At 38.0% G+C, this 19,294-nt stretch overlaps 1 protein-coding gene across 2 annotated transcripts in view; it reads left to right on the forward strand.

Moving 5' to 3' along the window:
* Window positions 1–19,294, forward strand: part of NCKAP1 (NCK associated protein 1) — a 55,115-nt gene that overhangs the window by 11,602 nt on the left and 24,219 nt on the right. Inside the window, exons 2-16 of one of the 2 annotated variants that reach the window (XM_063400129.1) lie at window positions 251–361; window positions 8,680–8,772; window positions 8,971–9,027; window positions 10,026–10,168; window positions 10,255–10,345; window positions 12,349–12,486; window positions 13,133–13,181; window positions 13,658–13,814; window positions 14,387–14,443; window positions 14,960–15,056; window positions 15,296–15,402; window positions 16,473–16,605; window positions 17,879–17,960; window positions 18,337–18,395; window positions 18,956–19,101. In XM_063400129.1, coding sequence (XP_063256199.1) covers window positions 251–361; window positions 8,680–8,772; window positions 8,971–9,027; window positions 10,026–10,168; window positions 10,255–10,345; window positions 12,349–12,486; window positions 13,133–13,181; window positions 13,658–13,814; window positions 14,387–14,443; window positions 14,960–15,056; window positions 15,296–15,402; window positions 16,473–16,605; window positions 17,879–17,960; window positions 18,337–18,395; window positions 18,956–19,101 — 1,520 coding nt within the window. The remainder of the gene's footprint in view (window positions 1–250; window positions 362–8,679; window positions 8,773–8,970; window positions 9,028–10,025; window positions 10,169–10,254; window positions 10,346–12,348; window positions 12,487–13,132; window positions 13,182–13,657; window positions 13,815–14,386; window positions 14,444–14,959; window positions 15,057–15,295; window positions 15,403–16,472; window positions 16,606–17,878; window positions 17,961–18,336; window positions 18,396–18,955; window positions 19,102–19,294) is intronic. The other variant, XM_063400130.1, reaches the window with a different exon arrangement.

Below are 19,294 nucleotides of genomic sequence, written 5' to 3' on the forward strand. Positions count from 1 at the left end.
TGCTGTTCTGCACTAACTGCTTTGATACTTCCATGCATCTTTTTCAGTAGAAGAGCATCTCTGTACTGTTTCCCATTGCATATTCCAGCTGTGACAGTCCCTGCACTTTGCCTTTCATTTTATCACCTGCTCACCAAAAGCAAACAAACAAAAAGAGGAATCTTTCTAATTTGTCTTCAGATTTGCAACTATCACTTAGCTTTACATGGATGATTGTTTCTACTTCATTTTGTATTGTATTTTTTTATAGGCATGTGGTGACCCCAAAGCCAAACCATCCTATCTTATTGACAAAAACCTGGAATCTGCTGTCAAATTCATAGTCAGGAAGTTTCCAGCGGTAGAAACACGCAACAACAACGTAAGTACTCAAATGGCATCTCACTGATTTTCTCACTACCCCTTCAGCACCATCTGAGAGGTTATAAAGTATCTGATGCTGACAGCTGCAGTTTGAGTATAGGTGTTGATTCAAATGTCTGACAGGATACTGGAGAAGGAACTGTCTTTAAGGAGAGAATATTACACTGTAATTCTGCATGGGTGTTGTTAGGATAGGACTCTCTCTGGTTTTCTTTTTGCCTGCTCTCTTCTATTCCGTTCCAAAGAATGGTCAGTGGGAAGAAATCCTTGGAAAAATCATGCCTTAATTTAATTGGAGAAATTCCTGGTGACCAGACTGATTACAGAAGATGAAAGTTGCATAACTTTATTTGTGGTATGTCCTAAACAGCAGATAAATAAATAAAAAAAAACCGCGTGGCTGCAAGGTGGGAAGAAGTGTTTGTACTTTACAGGCACCCTTGGAGTCAGTCCTGTGGGAGTAAAGAATGCTTTAGTACATAAGGAGAAACATTGTGAAGTACAAAAATACAGAAATGTAATTGTTTTCTCCTATATAGGGAGTTCAGTTGCAGAAGTAAATTATGTTTTACCTCTTGAGTGACTCAGTATTGCTGAATTTGACTTTGAAGCCTTGTTTTTAGGTAATTACTAGGCTGGAGGCAGGCACTTTGGCAGGTGGTATACACTTGTTTGACTGTTTCAATTGGAAGGACAAGGGCCCTTGAGATGTTTGTTTTACCTGCTTATATTTCTTTGCAGAGGTGGGAAGTGGAGGTGGGTGTTGGGTTTGCATGTTCCCTGGCTGCAGGTGCCTGTGTGCTTGGGAGCTTCAGGCCTGCTTCAAGCATTCTGCTTTCTGCACAATGGTTGTGGTGACAGCAATGAGAATAATTGTTCTACAGTCATTTGTAAATTTAAATAATACATTTATTTTACAATTCTTTTACATTGCCATCTCAAATCTGTATGTAACATCTCAAATAATAGCAATGGGGAAAAAGCCCAAAGAAACCAGAAAAAACCTTTACCTTGTAGAGGAAACAATTTCCTTAACTATATGGTTTTTCACTTTAAAACTTGTGCATGCTTTGTACTCTTTAATATTAACTCATCTTTGTATTGAATTTGATTGTGTTAGTAACAAATATAGAAATTCTTTATCAAATTTATGTAAAAATAGTAAATCCATTAAACCATGCTTGGTAAATGCTTCCATATTCTCTAAGCTTGGGTGGCAGATCAACTATTAAAAGATAATGTACATCGAATTTACTTACTGCAGTTGCATGTATGCTTTAAATGTCTTCCAGCTGTTGATTATGAAATTGGAGCTTAACTAATGATGATATTTAAGGATTTGGTGCTGTGAAGTTTATGGAAAGAGATCAAAGAAACCTTGCTATATTTTGACAAGTCACAATTTCTAAAATAGGACACACTGGAAATGTTTTGTCATTGCTGTGTGTTTGTTTACTATGAGCCAGCCAGGCCTGTGTTGATTAGGCAGAGTTGACAAAAGCCTACCCTCTCCTTATGTAGGAGCACACTTTAAAGCAGGATTTGGAGCTCTGGCCACAGGCAGCTGGGGGTTCTGTCTGCAGTCAGAGCTGATGACATTTCGCTTAGTTATTTACAGATGTATCCCAGAGAGTGGTGTAACTCCCCCAAAAAAGAAATGGGGGATCGGAGATTGAAAAGGACAAGAAGCTGATTGGAACAGACACACAGTGATTAAAGAAACATCACTAAGGACTGCTGCAGTGGAAATAGCTAAGGAATTACAAGCTGTGTCTCCTTTTTGCAGTGACAATTTCGGGACGCCCTTTCAGGGAGGGCTTTTGGATTTTGTTTGAGTGCAGCGCTTGCCACTGCCCAGCACTGTGTACCTGTGCTTTTAACATGTCAGTAGTGATGGTGCCAAACAGGCTTGCATTCAGTTTTAGAAAACAGGTAGTGCCAGCTTTCTGGATTTTTTTTTACTTATTTTAGCTGTTTTGTCTCAGGTATTGTCATCTACAGTGTCTTAGAAATGAGCGACACATTTTATTGAAGAGTGTGAGCAGTGCTTTTTGTCATCAAATGGTCTTGAAAAGCACAAATTTTCATTCTGTTGAAATAAGTAATTCTGTTATATTTGCTTTTGATATCTTTTACATCTTTATCCACTGAAAATTGAGTTCCTGATTTTGTTCCTCCCTCAGTGTTTGACATGCTGAGTGATCACAGCAGTGTCTGACAGGTGCTGGTTTTCAGGATTGTACTGAGGGTGAAAGTTTGGGGACAGTGGTTGATGAATCCTTGCTGACCAGGCTGGGAAATCAAATGGAGTAATTCATCTTCCAGAGGATTAATTACAGATACAGATACAGAAACAGAACTGCTCCTCATCAGTTCCCAACTCTCTCCCAATGCTCGAGGGCAATCTCTGTGATGTCTTACACTTGCCCTTTCTTTCCCAATAACCACTGTGAATCACATACCCTTGAAATTGTGCAGTTTGAAGACCAGACTCTCAAACTGTTAATTTGTTAACTGTAAATGCAATGGGCTGCAGGGTGGTACTGCTGCACACTGCATGAAATAACCTGCAAAGGAGGGAATGGGTACAAGCAAAAGCTTGGAGGATTCAGAAACAAGAAACAAACAAGATAGATGGATAGAGTCCTCTTTGAAAGGAGAGTTCCTTCTCTGTGTGTGGGAGATTTCCTGTTCATAATTATTTTAAATTGGCTAAAGCTTTGTTTTGAGAAGGCCTTCCAAGCTGCAGGTGGCTCCCAAAAACTTGATAGCACCATTGCTCTTGGTCAGGTGTGCGATCTGATTTTGCCTGTATTGACTCAGAGTAGCATTCATTTTTACTGCATTTCCTGGCCTGGCTTCAGAAGAAAAGTTCCAAAGTAAGGGATGCAGAAGGAGTCTGATTTTTCTGACAGCTGTTTAGACTTCATCCTCGTATAAGGGTGTACAGGTGAGGTTCTTGTCACTGAGAAATCAAAAGAGAGCATACAGAACTCAAAAAAAAAAAAAAAAAAAAAAGTTGTAGGACCTAAAAGTTGCTCTGTTCTCAGTCCATGCTAATACTTAATGCCTTTAAAACCAGAGTAAAATACTTCACAATGGGGAGCTGGAGATGCAGAGAGAAAGGACAGAATTTTTTTTAGATTGTCAGTAGAATTTGATAAATCTGCTGCCTGCACAGGTAAAGCTGCATGTCTTTGTGTGATGAAGTTGTAGCCTCTTCTGCTTTCCCAAACACTACAAATGACAAGTAGTGAACGTATCTGCTTCTTTCTGGAACGTGTTTTTCTTGCTGTGTTCCTCAGCAATTTCCTTGTAGAAAATCTTACATTTTCACATGTCTCTTGGAAAAATTGAGGTTCAGTCAGTGCTGAGCACAAAACAGACCAGTGAAGCATCACTTTGAAGTTTCTAAGTGGATGGTTAGTGAGGAAAGATCAGTTTTCCAAGTAATGCTAGTCTTCATCATATCACAGGTGTGTTCTCAGTATTGTTCATCTCAATTTGATTTGTGTTTTCTATTGACTAATTTTCTGCTGTATTGTGTCTGTGGGGACAGGAAATAAGATCACTTGGGAGCAGAGGACAAGCAGTGCGAGCATTTCCAGTCTACCAGGGCTAGGATCTACACTTTTGAGTTAGTTCACTTTACTTTTTGAATTTTTGCCATTTCCCTTTTAGATGCCAGGGTGTGTGTTTGGTTTGCCTGCTGTGTCTTTCACAGTTTCACTTCATGAGCCAGTTACACAGCAAATTAGATGGATGTGGGAGAGGTGTTGTGGACACCGAGTGTCTCAACCTCCTTGGCTAAAGCTTGTTAGAAGTCATTAATGCATGCTTTTATTAAATTATTTCTTCTGTTAAAAAAAAACCCAAACCCACACTTTGTAGCCAGTCTTGATTTTTAATTTGTGATAGGTGCTTCCAGTAATTACTCTTTTTCAAAACACTTAATACAAATAATAACCTCATTTTCAGTTTTTCAGTTTTTTCTTTTTTGGCCCCTGCAAGTGGTACAGTACATCAAGAAAAATGTCATTTGTTTGTTTCTAATGAAGCATTTAGTACTGTAATTTTCACAGCACTCGTGAAGATAATTTACAAACTGTCATCTCCAGAAAAAGAACTTTGGGGTCTCAGCTCTCTGCCTCATGTATTGGTAATCCCTTTTCAGTAGTCATTTATTTTTGAAGAAATTATATGGTCATTAAAGCTATCACAGCTGTTTTCTTAAGTCTAACTTAAATTACCCCCATATTCAGTAAATGTTAATATTTCTCTCCACCTTTCTGGGGTGTGGGATCTCTTGCATGGGAGACTTGACTTTTCAGATAACTTTTTGCTTAAGCAAAAAACTTTTCAGATAACTTTTTGCTTAAGCAAAAAAAAACCCCAACTCCCCAAATTGCACCATAAACCTTAACTGGCCTTTTCCATGAAGATTACCAGTCTGATATTACCAGTCTGAACTTACCGTTCTGGTTTTGTGTGCAGTAGCCTGTCTGAGGTCTTCAGTCGTTACAGGTGTAAGACTGGTTTAAAATGAAATATCCTTTATAGCATATACTGTATAAAGTTTTCAGCCTAACAGTCATTTGTGAGTGAGCATTTTTTCATAGCAGTTCTAAGAGGTCATGTGAAATCCTGAAATCTCTTCAGAACGTTTCACCAAACAAAATTCTTGTAGTGTAACTTATGTTTTCAAAATAGTAAGTGGTGTCAGCTACAAAATTTATTTTCTTAGTTTGAACTTTGAGTGGGCCTGGATTTGAGCTAGAATAGCATCCAAATATTGTATTTTTTTATCCTTATTTGTAATAAACCCTTGTGGAACACTACTGTAATTCATGTAAGTCCATACAAGTCACTTGCCAAGGTGAATCAGTCTTGCTTTGTCTGCAATACTTGCAGAGGAGTGAATGTGTGAAACACTTCACCCTTTCCTCCATCCACTCCAACTCTTTGCTTTAATGATTGACAATTTAAGAGCTTGGCCCTCAAAAACCAAGAAAACAAACACCACCCCCACCCTGAGATGGCATTCAAAAAATGATATATTTTTAAAATGAATTGTAAAAATGTTGCAGAAATTGTAACTGAAGGTGAGAATGGGGAAGCTCTTTCTTGGAGCTGAGAGGCAGATCTGGTTCTGAGGAGAAGCATCCCTGCTCCAGTTGTGCCATTATTGATTCCCTGGGAATGGTAACAGCTATGGAGCATCACAGAGGTCTGGTGCCTTTTCAGAACAGTTAACTTAGTGCTGGAAACTTGAAAAGAAACTAAAATAGATCTTGGGGTAGATGTACATTAGTTAGTAAACATGTTAAACACTCTATTTTATCTCTTTATGTGTGCAGCCCAGTACTTCAGAAACCGCTTTTCATTGGAAATAAGGAAACCAAGGACACATCCATCATTCTAGAGTTAATTTACAGAATTTAAAACTATTTTTTTTCATTTTATTAGATACGTCTATCTTTCCCTGCTGTTCTGCTATGGATTTTGTAGACACAGAACTTTGTTCAAATTAATTGAGTTTTTCAAGTGTTCATTTAGAGGACTCTATAGGTATTAAATTGGTATTTATTCACATGATTAGTGTGCCAGGGTTGCATCATTTCTCCCTTGTCTGAGCCATTATGTTCATATAAACTTCAAGTGAGGCTGTCTTGCACTTTCTATTTTTTTTTTTTTGCTTCTTTTAATGTGCTTTCTCTGTTTGCATAATTGACTGTGTAAGGATCTTTGGAATTCCATGCATAGAAGGAAAGGCAGAAGTTGAAGTTCAGTTCCTTCTCCTGTAGGTAATACATTCACAAAGTGTCAGCTTCACTCTTTTTTATTTATAAATAATACTCAAATATGATCAGAGATGTGGTATTTTGTTAATAGACATAAGAAATAATCTCAGATTAATTATTTGAGTTTTTTTTGATCTTGAATATTATGCTGAAATTTTGACAGGTTTTCATAGGTCTTAAATCTAATTCACCTCATTCAACAAAAATACTGTTGTTACAATTTGTACTTCAAGTTCTCTAAGAATATATAAACCACTTACAGCTAACCAGCATAGTCAGCTATAGTAAAATAATCTTTTGATGTTTGAAGAGTTATTTCTTCAGTATATCCTATTTCAGGATATCCCTACATTTGTTGGTTATTGGAAACTTTCAATAATGAATTGCAGGCTAAGAGAAAAAGCCTCAAACCAAATACAAATCAATATAGCCCCAGCAACTTCTAAACAGATGTTAGGGAATTAGTAATGGAAAGTTTTAGTGCTGTGGCTGTGCGAAGGGCTGCACCCACATTCTTGGATGATAAAAAAGCAAATAAACATCCAAGACACTGCACACTTGTAAGCTGTTCTTGTAAACAGCACTGATCAGGCCCTATAAATTGAACTGTTTGCCCCATACTGATATAACAGTTTATATAGTGTTTTATTTCAGTACTACTATTTTAAATAAAAGTGTACTCACCCCTTCAACACTCAGCATTCAAAGAATAATCATCTTAACTCTCTAGGAAAGTTCTAGCATCACTTAAGTGTAAATATTTCTGGGAATAGAGGTAACAAGGTAAGAATTCACAGCAATGAATCCATAATTCTTAGCTGAGTATGGCAAATACCTCCCTGTACTCAGTACAGCTTCACAGAATTTCTGAAAATTTGTTATTTCTTTTGTGTTTATGGTTCCCAGCACCATCTCCCTTTTTGCCATATCTCCTCACTTCACATATTGTGGCTTGAAAATGTGGTGTCCTGCAGGAGTGGACCTTCAGGCATATACACCAAATATAGGGGTGTGTGTGTGTATATATACATATCAAAAATAGGTGTATACAGCATCATATAATCGTGAGTCTCCCTTAGCATTGCACCTTGCTTACTATGAGTTAGGACTGCAGTGGAAAAATGCTGTTAAGGCCTGTGTGCAGTGGTAATGAGTTCTGTTTTTTTTTTTTTCTCTGCACTAGAAATAATCTTACTCGTGGATTACACCCTGTCATCTCTTCCTGAAAATTCTTGAAAGGACTTTTCAGATTCATCTGATTCACACTTGTGTTAGTTACACAGAAAAAAACCCTATTTCTGCTTAGTCTTCTACAAACTGGCTAGAAGTGCTTGCAGTGCTAGGGCCGGGGTGCAGAATTAAATGAATTTAGAGGAATTGTGATGCTTTACATAAAACTAAGAATACAGAGCACAGCTTTATTAAAGAGCATACTCAGTTCTAACCTCTCATGAAAATAAGTTAATTGATTTGAAGCAACTTTTTAATCTGTCTTATAACCAATTGCTCTTGCTGAGAAAAAGATGTTATTTAACTTTATCATTTTTAATTTAAAATCTCACAGGTTTTTGGAGGGCAGTTTTTCCTGTTGTGACTGCTTTAACTCATTTCAACTCCTGTATCAGGAAGGAGATGTACTTTGTAGCTGGATATTGCCAGTTAATATTTGGATACTTGCAGTGCTGTGAGACTGTCATACATAGATAAAACAGAATGGCTGTTCACTAACAGCTGCTTTTTTGTATTCTTAACTGTCTAAGTGACCAATCTGTTTCCTCCAGAAAATCTTTAAAAATAAATGATATTTCATTGTCTGTTTAAAATAGATTTAAAAATATATCCATGTGAATTATTTTACCTTTGTATTCACGTTTGCCTCTTCCATTTTATCCACCAGTGTCTAATGCTAGTGTTTTGCTTCTTTTATGTTTATTTATTTTGTTGCTTTTGTTTGAATGTATTATTGTGTTTATATGGAACTGGTCAAAGAACCGTTACTGTATTTTATGTTTGTATCTACATTTTATTTTGCATGCTTAACGTGGCTTTGCCTGGATATTCTTTTTGGTAAGTTCAGAATTTAAAAGCATAATGTTTTTCTGTAGTAAAGTTTGTAACCTGCCACCTTATTTTCTTCCACCTCAAGTAACATAATTGTTTTGGTTTTGGCATACTGATTTGTGCTCATGTACTGTTCCGCTTTTGCAAATTATACATATGATAGCATAACACTATCCTAACGACCATTTTCATCTCTAGCTGAGCTAAACAATATGACTCTGGTTACTAATGTGTACTAATGTGACTTTTACCTTCAAAATGTAGTTGGCAGCTGTTCAAATGATCAGTGCTGAGAGCTCTGTGTGTGTGACACACGCAGAAGCTCAGGCTTACAAACCATGATGCAGCTTCTTTGCATAGCCTGGTGGTTACTCTGAGCTTCACAGGAACTGCTTTTCACCAGTCCTCTCAAGGTCCTCTAAGAACAGTGTGCATGTTTGTGTTCCTCTTGTAGCAACAGCTTGCTCAGCTCCAGAAAGAAAAATCAGAGATTTTGAAGAACCTGGCGTTATACTACTTCACGTTTGTGGATGTTATGGAATTTAAGGTAAGGTATTACAAATGTGTAAGCTGTTCTGTCACATTAGGTTTCTGTCATTTTATTCATGAAATAACACTATATAATGAAATAGCTGAACTTGAAGCTCTGTTCATCAAATAAAAAACAATGAAGCTCCATCACTAATTGTAGTAACGTGATTTAATTATATGTTTTTAAACTGAAGTTATTCCTTTGTTTTTCAAGGACCATGTCTGTGAGCTGCTAAACACTATTGATGTTTGCCAAGTCTTCTTTGATATTGTAAGTTTCTGGGTTTAAACTTTCAAAAATGTTTCTATTCAGAGTCCTGTGGGGAGAAGGACTTGCTTTTGTTAGTAAGAAACATCACATCTCTAGTTATAAATGCAAGAGAAATAAAAACAATGCAGGGTTCAGATTCCTAACTTTTGTAATAGAGAGACAGACCTTTCTCAGTAGGCTTCTTATGGACAGTAGTAACAGTATTGTTACCAGACATAAAAATTTTCAGTGATTTTTGATTTATTGCATCTGCAAGTTAATTCCTGGTCATCTGTATGCTCACACCTTGTGAGACTCACAGGACAAGGCTATGGCTTGTGTCCACCTAAGCTGTGTGAGGAGGTCACCTTTGGGGTTGACTAAAGCAACTCCAAAAGTGTCTAAAAGTCTTTTATTTAAAACTAAACCATCATCCTCCCCCCACAGCCCCAAAACAAAAAAAAATCCCAAACAAACATAGTCAGAAAGCCCCCTAAATTCCAAAAGAAAACCTCCAACACCTTTTCCTCTTGGTTTCAACTTTCTTAATGTTCTTCATGTCACCTTGTTGGTTTTTGTCATTATTCTAAATTTGGCCAACTTAGGTTCATAATATGAGAAAGGCACAGGTCTGTGTCCTGTGGAATGGTGTTACAAGGCTGGGGGATATGTGCTAGGCTTTTACATTTGGGTCTTACTGAAGTGAAACTTTGAGAGGCACAACACTGCTGGCTGTTTGATAACCAGAAAATCTCACCTGGCTGTCAGGCAGTCTGGGACACTGGAGCCTGGAAGGATTTATGTGGATGCTTTGCTTTCAGGAGTGCAAACAGTTCTGGGAATCTGAATGAATAAATCAAGGTTATACAGAGTTATATGCCACCAGAACAAGAACTTTGTTCAAAAGACAGCCCATTGGATTTAAAAAATGCTGAAAATCAGTAGAAGTTGTAAGGAAAAATGTTTTATGCTTGTTCCTAAAAGTTTTTAAACAATAATTTCCTGGTTTTCCTTTCTAGACTGTAAACTTTGATTTAACCAAGAACTACCTAGATTTGATTATAACCTACACAACTCTAATGATCCTGCTGTCCCGAATTGAGGAAAGGAAGGCGATCATTGGCCTCTATAACTATGCCCATGAAATGACACATGGAGCAAGGTAAAAAATTCACTGTAGAAAAGACCTGTATGATGTCCATGATAGTAACAGCTACACCTCAGTGAATTGTTTGTTGTTGCTTTTAGTGACAGAGAATATCCACGCCTTGGCCAGATGATTGTGGATTATGAAAATCCTTTAAAGAAAATGATGGAGGAATTTGTACCTCACAGTAAAGTATGTAACCACTTTTCACAGGCATGCAGTAACCTTAACTGGGAGAGACAGAGATAAAAAAGTAAATAGGCAAGAGTTTCTTTTGTTGAAAGCCATTTGGTATAAATTTTACGTGAGATTTCTGCTTGATGCCCTATTGATACCCTATTAAAAAGAACAACCTGCAGAAATACAGGAATGATAAGACCCATTAGTAAGGTGCCATTTGATTCACTAAGGATTAGAAATTCATTAAAAATCAGTTGTGGATCATCTGAGAATAGCAACTTCTGTGTTTTGTGTAGGCTTGTAGCTTGAAATGAGAGATTCACCATGTTTCTGTGAAGTTGGTTGCTTTGCAGAACTGCTGTCCTAGATGAATGTGATTTTCTGTTTTGTGGCCTGAGGGGTTTTGCTTTGGATTGTCCTTAGACTGGGGATCCTGGAGATCACCCCTGCCTCGTGAACAGCAGCTCCTGCACTCAAAAGCTGACACTGCTGAGTTAAAGGAGCTCAGTTCCTTTAGTCCTTTCTGTACAGATGTTTCTAAATTTCTGTTCTTACACATTGGTTGTTCTGCAGTTCCCTGATGTTTTATCTAAGCTCTATTTTCATGTAAGAATACCTTGGGAAAGTTACAGAAGCCTCACCAAAGTAAATCCTCTTCTGTCACTTCCCATTTCTTCACTAGATTTGCTTTCCCTTCAAAAGAAACTAGGTTTCTCTGATCAGGACTGACCAACTGTTATAAAGATATTACTTTCTAGGTGTTTGCAAATTAATTGCCTAGCAATTACAACTTACTTTAGAATCTTTGGCAGTAGCCTAAGTTAAATTCTAAGTTATTACCCAAAGTTTTTAAGGTTTGGGTTTTTCTTTACCTATTTTCAAGTTTAGGTACTAGTTGTGCTTTCCTTTTCTCATTTTCTTGGGATTTTTCTTGATTTTCTTAAACTTTTCAGTATTGTCACTAGAATTTCAGAGTTTTCCAGCTACTTTCTTAAGTGCTCTGAAGTGAAATAGTTTCCAATACTTCTAACTTTTCTGTAATCTTACTGTTGTCACACTTTCCACGATTCCTGTCTTGTTAAGACTTAACTTAGCTAGGGGTCTCATTCACGAGTCATCTTTTCTGGGGCACATTTTAGCAAAGGTGCTTTACTTCTCAGTATTATCTTTGTTTGTGCTCTTGTATTGAATAGTGGATCAGTGCTTTCCATTGAAACATTTGTGAAGATGCTGTTTCAGTCTGATTTTTGCTCCTGTGCTTGTTCTGTGCTAGAAGTATAAATTGGGGTCAGGGATCTTTTCAGGTGCTGTGCTACAGAAACATTCTTGGGTGGAACTGCACACTTGAGCTGTCATTCTGTAATCCCACTGCTTTGCAGCAGACCAGGCAGTTGTTTAGTCCTTTGCATTAGCTTTGGCACATGACACTGGGTTTTTTTGCCCGAGTGACCTTCTCTGCTCTCACACTGCTCACATCTGGCTCCCTGAGGATTCTTTCATCACCAGCATTGGTACAAAGGTCAGGGAAAAGGTTTGGGATACACTTGCCCAGATAAGTTCAATTTGCTACAAAGATATTCCTGCAGATCCTGTCTGCTCAAAACAATTATAGTTTGCTACCAGAGGGAAAGACATACTAAAGGAAGTGGCAGGGAGGGGAGTAAAACAAAAACGGGGATGCTTGAATAAATAATAAACAACTTCCAGTTGTATGTGAGAGGGCTTCTGTGCCTTGCTGGTTTTTTCCCTTGTCCTCCAATTCTGAACTGGGAGCTTTGTAACTCTAACTAAAAATAATAGAAATCAAACTCTCTTGATTCTTTGCATCCATTCTCTAGCCTGGAGTAGTCTTTTATATGTTAAATAAACTAGATGCAATGGAGTTTACCCTTAGGTTCAATTTCAAAACTAGTTGACTAAAATGTTTTGATGGCTGTTAGTGATAATGCTGAGGAAACAGCTGTAGTGGTGGAATAGTACTGGCCATTCCCACTAACCATGAGCCTGTTTTCCAGTCCCTTTCAGACGCTCTGATTTCACTGCAGATGGTCTATCCTCGACGGAACCTCTCAGCTGACCAGTGGAGAAACGCACAGCTCCTGAGCCTCATCAGTGCCCCCAGCACAATGCTCAACCCTGCACAGTCTGACACAGTATGGTCTTTTCTTTACATCCTGTGCTACAGTTCAGCAAGGTTTTCTGTGAAATAGCTGTCTGTTGGATTACCTCTATGTGACCTTTAATCAGAGAAGTAAATACGCTGATTAAAACAGGGGAATAATTTTCTCTGATGTAGTAGTTTCTGTTATATTAACTTGTGCCTTCAGTTTCAATATTTTGTTGACCAGAAGTTGAAGAGAAGCAATGTTAACTTCTGCAGTCATAGAGGGGACCAGTCCTGTGAGCCAGGAGACTGGAAATCAAACTGGTCCTGCCTTCAAAATTTGTGTTTGCCCTTGCTGCTTCAGTTGTGATATGAATTGTTATCTTTCTGAAAAACATGGAAGCTTTAATGGCTCTCAAGTTGTGATTAGAATCCATCAAAAGCTTTAGATTCTTAAATACTGTTAAATACAGTGTTTATTGAAAATGAATATTTGTCAAAATTTGTTCAAGGTGTTAGAGGGTACAGAAGCTCACTTGATATTCTGCCCCTCAGTTTCTGAAGTGCTGAAACACTGAATCACTGTTAGTGGTCAGCAGCCTTCTATGATTCATTAGCATTTCAGGCTTTGTTTGTCCCTTTTTGCTAAGAAGTACTTCTAATTAGTGTGCTACAAATTGCTGGTTTTTTAACAGATGCCGTGTGAATACCTGTCTCTAGACACAATGGAAAAATGGATCATTTGTGAGTAAAATATTCTGAAACAGCTCATGCCTGTATTAAAAAAATGGTTAACATTTAAAAGACTACTTGCTTTCTGTACTGCACAATAGCTGTTGTATTGAAATAAGATTCTGGACAGCTTGGTTAAATTTCATTTGTACTGACATGCAGTGAAGCTAGAATTTAGCACGTGGTGCTGGGATATAGAGTGTGTCATCAGTTTGTTCCACACTTGGACTGGAAGGGAGGCTTTCAGTAATTCTGATGAAAATAGTCAAGTAGTATCAGCATGAAGTAATCAATTTTACAAAAATATTGCAGAAATACCTCAATTAGAAGTGGGGAAGTATTTTTTATATATTAAAAAATGTTATTCATTTAAGAGTTTATTAATGATCTATGCAAACTATTTAAGGCAAAATACATAATCATCTCACTGTTCTCTCACTGTCTTTGTGCATCTGATTTGTGACATACATCAATGTGAACTTTTGAAGTTGGGTTTATTTTGTGCCATGGAATCCTAAATAGTGATGCTACAGCTTTGAATCTTTGGAAACTTGCACTTCAAAGCAGCTCTTGCCTGGCTCTGTTTCGAGACGAAGTGTTCCATATTCACAAAGCTGCAGAAGATTTGTTTGTAAACATTAGAGGGTAAGTTTTTGTTCTCCTTTCAGAGTCTCTGTTAAAAACACCATATTTCTTGAAGAACTGTTTCAAACATATTGCTTCTGCTTTGTGTAAATTCTGCTTGAGTCCAAAACATTTTTGTTTGGTATCTTGACTGTTTCTTTAATGCGTAAGTTTTAAGGGCCTGATTTCATAAGCACCACCCTTCTTTTATCTCAGCCTGGTGAATCAGTCTCTAAAATGGCAAGTCTCTAAGGTTAATGATCTCACCCACAAATCTTGATTTACTGAAAGGAAATGACGTTATATGAATGTGGAGTTTGCTATAAAAATTACGTCTTGCTGCCACTGTTTCTGCAGTACATCACATGAAAACTCAGAAACGTGGCTGAGACCTCTACAGCACACACCAGGAGCGCTTCAGGAGAGAGACTTTTTTGTTTGAGTGTCCATTTTTGGCATTTAGCTCTGCTCAGGAGCTGCTTTTCTGCTGTGTCCTGCTTGCTGTAACATTGTAGCTCCTCTCAAGTCCTGCTCAGCTCATTCTGAAATGTGCTGCTGATTCTTGTGCCACCTCTGTCTGTTTTTACTTGCAGCTACAACAAGCGCATTAATGACATCCGGGAGTGCAAAGAAGCTGCTGTTTCACATGCGTAAGTGCCTTAAAAAGCTTTCCTGACAGATGTTGAGACTGATTTTCTTAAAACAAAACTGAGATTTTACAAACAGAATTTGTCAAATGCTGAATTTGTCAAATGCTGAATTAGGCAGTGGGATCATTTACTGATTGTTCTTTTAAATCTGGATTTGCCTAATGTCGTTACTGATGTAACTTCCTAAGTTTTAGATTATTTTTCAAATTATCAGGATGGAAGCATTTAGTTTATCTGTTAGTTACTTTTATATGATGACAAAATTTGAATGCAGATTAAATAGAAACGTTTTAATGTAGTCAAATGTGCATCACAGAGAGGGGGCAGAGGGGTTTAAATTTATTGATGCTTCAAGAATACACGGTGTTGCTGATGAGGATACCGATTTTTTGAACCACGTTGTTCAAAATCTGAACAACGAAGAACTTTTGAAGTTGATATAATCTGCCTGTGCTTGGTGTTCATTGCTTTAGAGAATCAGGTATTGTGTGGCTAATGCCTGTTCCTTTGGTGCAGGGGTTCAATGCACAGAGAGAGGCGCAAGTTTCTCCGCTCTGCACTCAAAGAACTCGCCACTGTCCTGTCTGACCAGCCAGGCCTGCTGGGCCCCAAGGTAACGACAGCCCCTGTGCTTGGCATTTGTGCTAAAAACGGCGTTTCTCAAGGATAAATCCAATATCTATTTCCAATATTTATTTTCTTTGGGGGGTAAAAAACTCCTCCCTTCACTCTGAGGAAACCTACTTAGTTTTTTAAATTCTTGGGTTTTAGAGACTAGTTGTCTCTTGAGTGCACAGACTATTCAGCTGCTGTGTATATTGATAAGCTTGTGAATATTTTTTTGTTTTTCAGGCACTTTTTGTATTTATGGCATTATCCTTTGCTCGTGATGAAATTATTTGGCTTCTTCGTCATGCAGATAATATGCCAAAGAAGAGCGCAGATGATTTCATAGACAAGTATGTTCATTTTTCATGCAATCCATTCAGTACTAGAGTTTCAAAGACACAATCAATTTGAGGGCAATGGAGTCTCAGAAAAGGTCAGCTACATGGGGCAGCTGGGAATGTTCAGAAAATTTTGACTTGGGAATATTAAGGGTCCCATCAAAACAGAAGACTAGAAGTAGTGTCCTAGAAATTGGAACACATTGGTGAAAATTCATTTATAAAGTAAAAATATTTTATATAAGTTTTGGTTTTTAAACTTTGAATAGGCAAAAATAAAGCTTTTTCTTGTGTCCTCATTGATTTTGCACTGATCAAATCAATGAAGAAGGCAAGAAAACTTCCAAAAACCTTTATTTGTTGATTTGTAGAATGCCTCTTGTAGCAAAACTTTTAAATCAGATAAGCTTTATGTATGTAACACATCATTAGTGTCACCATAAACAGATGGTAAAAAAGACAAATATGATTACAAGATCTTACAAGTGGGGAGAGGCAGGAGACTTCTCAAGACTATTGGACACAAGGTTGGACTGAAAACTGCAGGGATTTAAACCAGTAAGAATCACAAGGCCATTCACAGAGCTGGAGTGGGAAAGCCTTGGGTTTTCTGCACTGGGTTTAGGTGCTAAGGAAATATGGAGGCTCCAGAGCCTCTCTGAAACCACCTGTGCAAGTATTTAACCATTCTCATGGCTTGGAAGAAAACCCCAGAAAAGTAGTTATTAAATTTGTGTTTTCCAAGTTTAACCACTTTTTGAGAAAAACATTTTTTCAAATTGAGCTGTACAGAAGGGCTTATTCAGAAAAAGAAGTGAATAGTTACACAAACCTTTGAGGATTATTGTGGTGGTATCCTGCTAACTTATGTCCTGTTGAGTGGATTTGACCTTGCAGAGAAAATTACCTGTGTAAGCTCCTTTTGCAACATTTACAAATATTTTCATACAGAAATTAGCAATTGATAACTGTTTTAAAACCAAGGTATATAGGAGAAAATCCCCTTGAGAAGCATGCCAGTAACAGAAATCTGTTTTAATCTTAGGAGTGATGTTTGTGAGCTTTTCCTTGTGGTGTTGTAGGCACATAGCTGAGCTGATATTCTACATGGAGGAGCTGCGAGCACACGTGAGGAAGTACGGACCAGTGATGCAGAGATATTATGTGCAGTACCTCTCTGGCTTTGATGCAGTGGTGCTGAACGAGCTCGTGCAGGTATGGCAGCATCGTGGCTCTGGCTTCTCAATTGCTGATTTGCACAAGGGCTTTTTGTCCAAAGCGATGGCATAAAATGCATGCTGGTTTGTGGGTTTTGATGAACTTCATGGGATAAAATTAACTTGCTGTTTAGTTTGGGGTTTAGAGTGGTGCTTAGGGTTTCTGTATAGAATCCCAGAGTATCCCAGGCTGGAAGGGACCCCCAAGGTTCATCTGAGGCTCACGTGCACAGGACACCCCAGCAGTCCCAGCCTGTGCCTGGGAGCGTTGTCCCAGTGCTCCTGGAGCTCTGGCCGCCCTGGGGATGTGACCCAAACCCTCGGGATCCTGCTCAGTGCCCACCATCTCTGGTGGAGGAACCCTGTCCTCATCCCCAGCCTCAACCTCCCCTGACACAGCTCCGTTACATTAGGAGTGCTAGGAATTGACACACTAATATATATTAGTATCAATTATTGATATACTAATATGATATTCATCCATGAATATTTTGAAGCACTGTTATGTTTAGATACAGTGGAACAGGTACCGTCACTGCAGGAGCGTAGAAATCTTTTCTTATTTAGCCCAGCCAAGAAACGATAAACTTCTGAAGTGCTTTGCTTTCATTCCCGAGTGACCCCACTAGATGGAGCCCAAACTGAAACGAGGGGAAAAATGGGCTTGACTTTTAGTTGTCATTAATTCATAACAGCTATCAAGCACCGGATTACACAAATGATTGAGTGGTAATTTGGATTTTTTCAGCCTTTAGGCTTCAATGTCAGTTATTGCTGGAATTATGAGGAATTTTGCATTGTGTTACTTAACAGAAGTGTGCTCCTATTAGTGGCTAAAAGGAAAAAGATTTATGTTGCATTTTGTAAAATTTGAATGCTTAGTAAAATAAATTTGAATTTTTAACAAAAAAATAATGAGCAAAGGGTTGTTTGGAGGTGAAGTGATGCTGGTGTGTTCCCCATTATATCCTGCCATGGCCAGGTTTTCTTTGCAGACAGGACAGAAAATGCAGCATAGCTACATTTACTGACAGGTTTTCCTGTTTTGAGCTGATGTTGGTTTGGAGGCAATCTTTTCTAGGTATTTGTCATCAACCAATGCATTAAAAAGTGAAAGCTATTAAATAGCACTATTTGAAGTATTCCATCGACTAGGTTACCTCCTGTAGGTTTTTGAACATTTCAGAGTATAGCTGATGAATGGGGCATGGATATTAACATTGTTTCATAAACCAAGTTTAAAGTAATAATAATAACAACATTTATTTTAGAATCTTTCAGTGTGCCCAGAGGATGAATCAATCATCATGTCCTCTTTTGTAAACACAATGACTTCACTAAGTGTGAAACAAGGTAAGTTTGAATGATCTTGGAAAAGTTTCACTGTTTTTGTTTCATGTCATCAGTAGAAGGAGATGAACTGCATTTGTTCCCTTGTTTCTCTTTCCTTTTTGTATCTGCTTCTCATGGCTTGTCTCTTTCCCAAAGAGTGCTATTGGGTAGTAATTCTGCCTTTTAATATAGAAAACATATCACACATATTTCCATTTAGATATGTTAATTCCTTTTACTGCAGCTGTACTGGATCAAAATTCTTGGGTAAAAACATGAGGTTCATTACCCAAACAAATCTTTAGTACTTTGGGGGTTTTAGAAGATCTGATAAAGAATATCTGACTTTGTTACTGTTCTCTAAGGGTTTTCTGTTCTATATTTTTCCCTGATACAGTTGAAGATGGAGAGGTATTTGACTTCAGAGGAATGAGATTAGATTGGTTTAGATTGCAGGTAAGAATTGGTAAATACAGATGACATTTCACTCGCTTAAAACTAAAGTATTTCGTAGATTACTCGTGTTCTAGATTACTCTCACACTACCTAAAAATACCCTACTCTTAAACAAATACTTGAACAGATAGTTTGCTGTGTTTTGATACAACTTTGTCTGCTTTGGGTACTTTGTGCGAGTCACCCCTTGGGGTGTTTGTGGCAGCTCAGAAATGGAACGTGCTGGGGCTGAGCTGTTGGTGGGCATGCAGAGTGTGGTTCAGTGTCTGATGGGGGAGAGCCTGCAGGGCTGTGTTGTGCCAGTGCATTTGTTCTGCAGTTTGTCTGGGAATTAATGCAGCATTCAGTGCATGTCTGGAGACTTCACTGAAAGGCAGCTGGCATTTTTTGGGCTCCAGTGGAAAGAGAAGAATCCCTGCACGGTCTTTAAACATGCAGAGTGCAAACAGTGTTTTACACTGGTGCTGAGCAACAGCAATGGACCTTGCACAAAAGCAGCTGCAGAATATAAATTACAGTACATGTAACATTATAACATATAAACTGTATTGTCTTTGCAGGCCTACACCAGCGTTTCCAAAGCTTCGCTGGGTCTTGCAGACCACAGAGAGCTGGGAAAGATGATGAACACCATCATTTTCCACACAAAAATGGTGGATTCTTTGGTGGAGATGCTGGTTGAAACCTCAGACCTTTCTATCTTTTGGTATGCTACTAACCTGACTCGACAAGTTCTTTATTATTTATTGTTTGGTTTGTCCTCGCAGGTGTAATTTTTAAATAATAATTTTTAAAACACTTTTTAGGAAGATAGGCCAGTGGAAGAATCAATTGGAATTTGTGGTTTCTTGCAGAATTAGTTTGAAAAAGGTATTTATGAACATCTGTGAGAGATATTC

This window comes from Prinia subflava, chromosome 6 (assembly GCF_021018805.1).
Source record: "Prinia subflava isolate CZ2003 ecotype Zambia chromosome 6, Cam_Psub_1.2, whole genome shotgun sequence".
NCBI classification, from domain to species: Eukaryota; Metazoa; Chordata; class Aves; order Passeriformes; family Cisticolidae; genus Prinia; species Prinia subflava.